Source organism: Abramis brama, assembly GCF_963993115.1.
Source record: "Abramis brama genome assembly, chromosome: 3".
NCBI lineage: Eukaryota > Metazoa > Chordata > Actinopteri > Cypriniformes > Leuciscidae > Abramis > Abramis brama.
In genome coordinates this window covers 62568457-62574117 of record NC_139965.1, presented here as the reverse complement: position 1 = coordinate 62574117, position 5661 = coordinate 62568457, and the positions used below count along the sequence as shown (strand labels likewise).

The following is a 5661-nucleotide window of genomic DNA, read 5'->3' as shown; positions in this document are numbered from 1 at the left end:
ATCCGGCTGACTACATCATGCGTTGTGGTCGTGTCTAGGCGTAGGTCCTCCATCTGATCTGGATACGGCCTGGATCCGGCTGACTACATCATGCGTTGTGGTCATGTCTAGGTGCAGGTCCTGTATCTGATGTGGATACGGTTTATGTAGCCTAACAATAATTTAACTGATTTGAATAATAGAAATGTATAATGTGTTATGTGTATACCAGGTTAAAGCGACGTGTTTTTAGTCTAGTTTTAAACTAGTTAGTGTGTCTGCTTATCGACCAATGTTAGGAAGACTGTTCCAGAGTTTACGTTTTGGACCAGGTTTGTTTATTATGCGTTCAGTGCAACAACCCATTAGAGCATTACAGTAATCTAATCTAATCTAATCTAATCAAGTGTTAGACAATATTCTAGGTTAATACGTGCAGAGGTGTTTTTGTCCAATAATTAGAATATCTGTGTTTTCAGAATTAAGTTATAGGAAATTACTAGTCATCCAATTTTTTTTTTTTTTTTTATCAGCTATGCATTCCGTCAATATATAATTAATAAATGTCTGAGTTTGACTGCAGCAGATTTATAAGTGTTTGTAAACCCTTCAGAAGGTGCTGCTGTCTTTTAAGATATTGTATGTTTTTGTGTTGTAATGATGTTTTAGTCTCTCTCCCTTCAGTTCTGGTGGTCTCGAGGACAGATATGATCCATCAGGGACCCCCAGGTTTCTCTCGCCTCAGTGACAGCAAACACTCACAGTGAGAATGAAAGACAGCAAGCGTCTGTCCGTGACCAAGAGAACATTTCTAAAAGCTTCTGGCCAAGAGCAGCTCATGGTCAACATGACGTTTAAAGAGTTTCTTCAAGACAAAGAGAGTCAGAAGTCTAACACTCACTCTCTCTCTCTCACACACACACACACACACACACACACTCTCTCTCTTTCTCTCTCTCTCTCTCGCTCGCTCACACACACACACACACACACACACACACACACACACACACACGCACACACACTGTTGCTCATCCGTGTAGAAAGGCAGCATGATAAGATCCACAGCTCCTTGATAAGACGCAGATGGAGAAGCTTGTGGATGAAATGATAACATCCTCTTTCTCCTCTTCTCTCTCTCTCTCACACACACACTTACACACACACTATCTGTTTCTCTCCCAGAGGAACACGCGGGTGTCTCACTGAACAAATGAATGCAAATACCAGGAAAAAGCTGCTGTGGATCCGCATCGACGGTCAGATTGTCTCAAAGTGGAGATTATTCCTGCGATTGAAAGAGACGAAAGATAGAGGATAGAGTGAGAGAGAGAGAGTGAGAGAGAGAGAGAGAGAGAGAGAGAGAGTGAGAGAGAGAGAGAGAGAGAGAGAGAGAGAGAGCGATATGAGTGTGAATCTATCTGAGATACAGATGTTTTTAATTAGTGTGTTTGGAGAGATTAGACAGAAGTTGCATGGGATCAGTGCTGTAAACGCAGGAAAAATACATTTTATTTAACAAATGCAAAAACCACAAAAACCACAACAAAATAGATTTGGCAGAAGGCATTTTTAAGACTGATAATGATATCCCATTCTTAAATAAAATTCTGATTACATATATTTTATTTAGTCTGAAAAGAACTGATTTCTTGCTGAATCACTGAACTGACCTCAGCTGAACAATAACACTCTTGCTTTACTGTCTATCCCTGAAACACACGCATAGACACAGCCGACGACTGTAATAGAGTTGCTGATGAGCAGAGCCGGAGTTTAGAGAACGAAGGAACTCAGTTTTGTTCATCACTACATAATTTCCGTCTTAGATTAGATAAATGAACAAGTTAGATGTTAAAGACACTTTGATAAACTCACTAAGATGAACATAATGAGGTGTGTGTGTGAGTGTGTGTGAGAGAGTGTGTAAGTATAAGAGAGGGAGTGTGTCTGTGAGTGTGTGTGTGTGTGTGTGTGAGAGAGAGAGAGTGTAAGTGTAAGAGAGGGAGTGTGTCTCTGTGTGTGTGTGTGTGTGTGTGAGAGAGAGAGAGAGAGAGAGAGAGAGAGAGAGTGTATAAGTGCAAGAGAGGGAGTGTGTCTGTGAGTGTGTGAGTGTGTGTGTGAGAGAGAGAGAGAGAGAGAGTGTAAGTGTAAGAGAGGGAGTGTGTCTGTGAGTGTGTGTGTGTGTGTGTGTGTGTGTGTGAGTGTGTGTGTGTGTGTGTGAGAGAGAGAGAGAGAGAGAGTGTAAGTGTAAGAGAGGGAGTGTGTATGTGAGTGTGTGTGTGTGTGTGTGTGAGGGGCGTGTCAGGTGTCCTGTTTCTCTTTTGTCACCTGCAGCATTAAATCTTTGGCTCATTCACCATCAGCAGCACACACACACACACACACACACTCACACGCGCGCGCGCAGTGATGGACTCCAGCAGCGCGCGCTTCTCGCTCCTCGCGCCGCACGCGCCGCTCCTCCTCCGGCAGGGTGACAGGATTTTCCCGCGCAGCCCGAAGTGCGCGCGCTGCCGGAATCACGGGGTGGTCTCGGCTCTCAAGGGACACAAACGCTTCTGCCGCTGGCGCGATTGCGCGTGCGTCAAATGCGCGTTGATCGCGGAGAGGCAGCGCGTCATGGCGGCTCAGGTGGCGTTGCGGAGGCAGCAGGCGCAGGAGGAGCTGCAGGTGATCTACCCCGCGGCAGGAGCGACGCAGGGTGGCGCGAGCGTCTCCAGAGCAGCGCTGAGCGCGTTCGACGCCTTCAGGCCGGACGGTAGATGACTTTGAACTGTTTTAATAGTGTTTTGAAGTGTTTAAAACTGTTTTGGTTTAAACGTGAATCGAATCAGTCTTTCTAAGTAGATTCGTGTTTAATAGTTTTAAAGTTCAGTAGGATATGTTGCTCTTTATTGTGTATATGTAATTTTTCAACACTGATGTGGCAACTTAAATATGAATATATGAATAATAATATTGTCAATATAAGAAACATACATATAACTACTACAAATAATTATACAATATTCAGTAACACTTTAGAATACTGTTTCTTTATTAATGAATAACTATACAGGAACAAATGAATAACACACTATTAACTTTATAGTAACTACTATTAACTAACAAGAAACTGATTAACAAATTAGTAAGCAATATCGCTCAGTTGAATGTGGTAGTTCACTATTAGCTAATCAATACTATTTTCTTTCATACCTCCCAGAGAACTACTACAGGTTCATAATTAGCATGAATAATGCATAATTTATAATAAAAGGTAATGGTAACTCACTAGTAATGACTCAAGCGTTACTATGTTCTTCTAAAGGAACTACTAATTATTTGGATCAGTATTCAGAATCTTACAAAAACCTCAAAAGCTTACAATGACTTCAGTCAATATTAGGTTATGTTTTTCACTTTTGAATACTGATCCAAATTAGTAGTTCCTTTAGAAGAATGTAGTAACGCTTGAGTCATTACTAGTGGGTTACCATTACCTTACATTATACATTATGCATTATTCATGTTAATTATGAACCTGTATATAGTAGTTCTCTGGGAGGTATGAAAACAATAGTAGCAACTGATTAGCGAAGAGTGAACTACCACATTCGACTGAGCGATATTACTCACTAATTCGTTAATCAGTGTTCCCTTTCGAAACGTTTACTCGTATTACGTCGCTAGACGCTTATGGGGGAAACTCTCTTTCTCTGAATATTGAAGCCTTTAATTCAGAAACGCAGTGCCGTAATAGAGCGGCGATAGGAGCGCGCTCATTGGCTGCTCAGCGGGAACTGCGGGAACCAATGGCGTAGCAGCGTGTCTGCGCGAGCCAATCATGTTTGAATTAAAGGCTTCAATATTCAGAGAAAGAGAGTTTCCCCCATAAGCGTTTAGCGAAGCAATATTCGTTCCCGATATCTCAGGGAAGTCGTTTTGGTGTTAGTTATTAGTAGTTACTAGAATGTTATTAGTGCGTTACTCATTTGTTCCTGTGTAGTTATTCATTAATGAAGGAACAGTATTCTAAAGTGTTACCCAAAAACTGTTATAGTTCAGAAAGCAGTTTGATTGTCGCCTTGAATTGATCCGAGCGTGTATGAAACAGGGAGTGTGTGAATGCAGAGAACGGATGAAACAGGGAGTGTGTGTGAATGCAGAGAACGGATGAAACAGGGAGTGTGTGAATGCAGAGAACGGATGAAACAGGGAGTGTGTGAATGCAGAGAACGGATGAAACAGGGAGTGTGTGTGAATGCAGAGAACGGATGAAACAGGGAGTGTGTGTGAATGCAGAGAACGGATTTTCCCACTACAGTGCTTGAACTCGGATTCTGTCGTCAGCAAACCGTTCTGACACTGTCTGTGCTCTGTTCTTGCAGAGAAAAGCCTTCAGAAGCGCAGCATGTTGAGTGGGCTGGTGGATCGGGCGTTCTTCTCCTCAGAAAAGAGCGACCCGTCTCCTGGCCCGGATCTGGAGTCAGAGAAGCAGTGGGAAGCTCCCGGCCGAAACCCCACTGCCGTCCTGATGAAGATCTTCCCTCAGCTGGAGCGGGACGCCCTGGACTCGGCGCTGGAGGCCGGATCGGGAGACGTGGTGAAGGCCATCGAGCTGCTGCTCGGCTCCCGGGAGGGTCAGAGGTCAAGCGGAGCCGGCGGGTTGCGAGGACACTCCAGTTCGGCCTTCTCTCCCCTCCCCCCCTCCTCCTCTCCCTCCTTCAGGGACGGGATGTTGGGGTTTAACCCTGGGTTTGCCATCGGCCCGCTAAGACTCTATCCCACACCGAACTTCCTCCCGCCACTCCTGACGTCCGGGTTCGTCCCGATGACCCTGCGGCCGCCGGCGGACTATCGGCTCCTGCGGGACCTTCCGTATCCCAGAGACTCCTTCAACCCCGCGGTGTTTCACTCTGGCCTCGACCGGGACAAATAACCGGACCACAGTCTCCTGCTTTCCCAATAAACCAGAGTATGGATCATGAATCCAGATGTTGACCCTTGTGTGACCTTATGGACAGTTTTGTTTTCTTTTGATAATTTTGCCTGTGTTAACGCCAGTGCAATTCATTTTGGCACTGGTGTGTATTTTTATTGGAATTGTACTATTTTACCTCCATCTCCTTTAATAAATCTATTTTGCACTAGTAACACAAAATATTTCCACTCATGACCTTTTGGACAAAAATGTCCCCATTGAAACCCACTAAAACTACTATTTTTAATCCCAGGGCCATTTAACTATAAAATGCTGCAATCTTTGTTAATAGGCTTTCATTCTGTTGGAAAGGCTTAAAAATGTACATTTTTTACCAGATGTGCCGTTTTCTCAGGTTTGGCCTGTAATGCAAATACTCGCTTTATTCATGTTTTCTGCATATTATAGAGCCAATGCAGCCAAAAATGCAGCTATAATTGTGTGTGTGTATTGGTATGGTTGTCAGGGTGTGGTTTGTATGTGTGTAATAATAAAAAATAATAATGTGTGCTTGTAATATTTGAAAGAAAAAATCTTCTGCAAGTCCCAAATCCAGCCAATGTGTCCCAGTGGAGCTTCACTGACATCTAATGGGGAAATGCCTCCACACAGTTTTATCCAGGTGTGTTTTATATATTTTTTTATATACTGAAAATGTTGTATTTTTATGCATATTTGAATGTCACATTTTGTTAATAAATCTTAAATACAACTTT

The 5661-nt window shown here is 43.3% G+C and overlaps 1 protein-coding gene across 1 annotated transcript; it reads left to right on the top strand.

Annotated features, from left to right (window-relative positions):
- Window positions 1-2081: 2081 nt before the first annotated feature.
- On the top strand, window positions 2082-5661 carry LOC311078564 (doublesex- and mab-3-related transcription factor A1). The gene is made up of 2 exons (XM_084107441.1): window positions 2082-2740; window positions 4353-5661. Exons 1-2 carry the CDS (start codon window positions 2392-2394, stop codon window positions 4901-4903), a joined length of 900 nt encoding a protein of 299 aa, XP_083963567.1. The 5' UTR covers window positions 2082-2391; the 3' UTR covers window positions 4904-5661.

Coding starts and splice junctions, on each gene's coding strand:
- LOC311078564 (XM_084107441.1), top strand. CDS start 2,392: ATGGACTCCAGCAGCGCGCGCTTCTCGCTCCTCGCGCCGCACGCGCCG. Junction 2,741..4,352: donor CGACGCCTTCAGGCCGGACG/GTAGATGACTTT, acceptor CTGTTCTTGCAG/AGAAAAGCCTTCAGAAGCGC.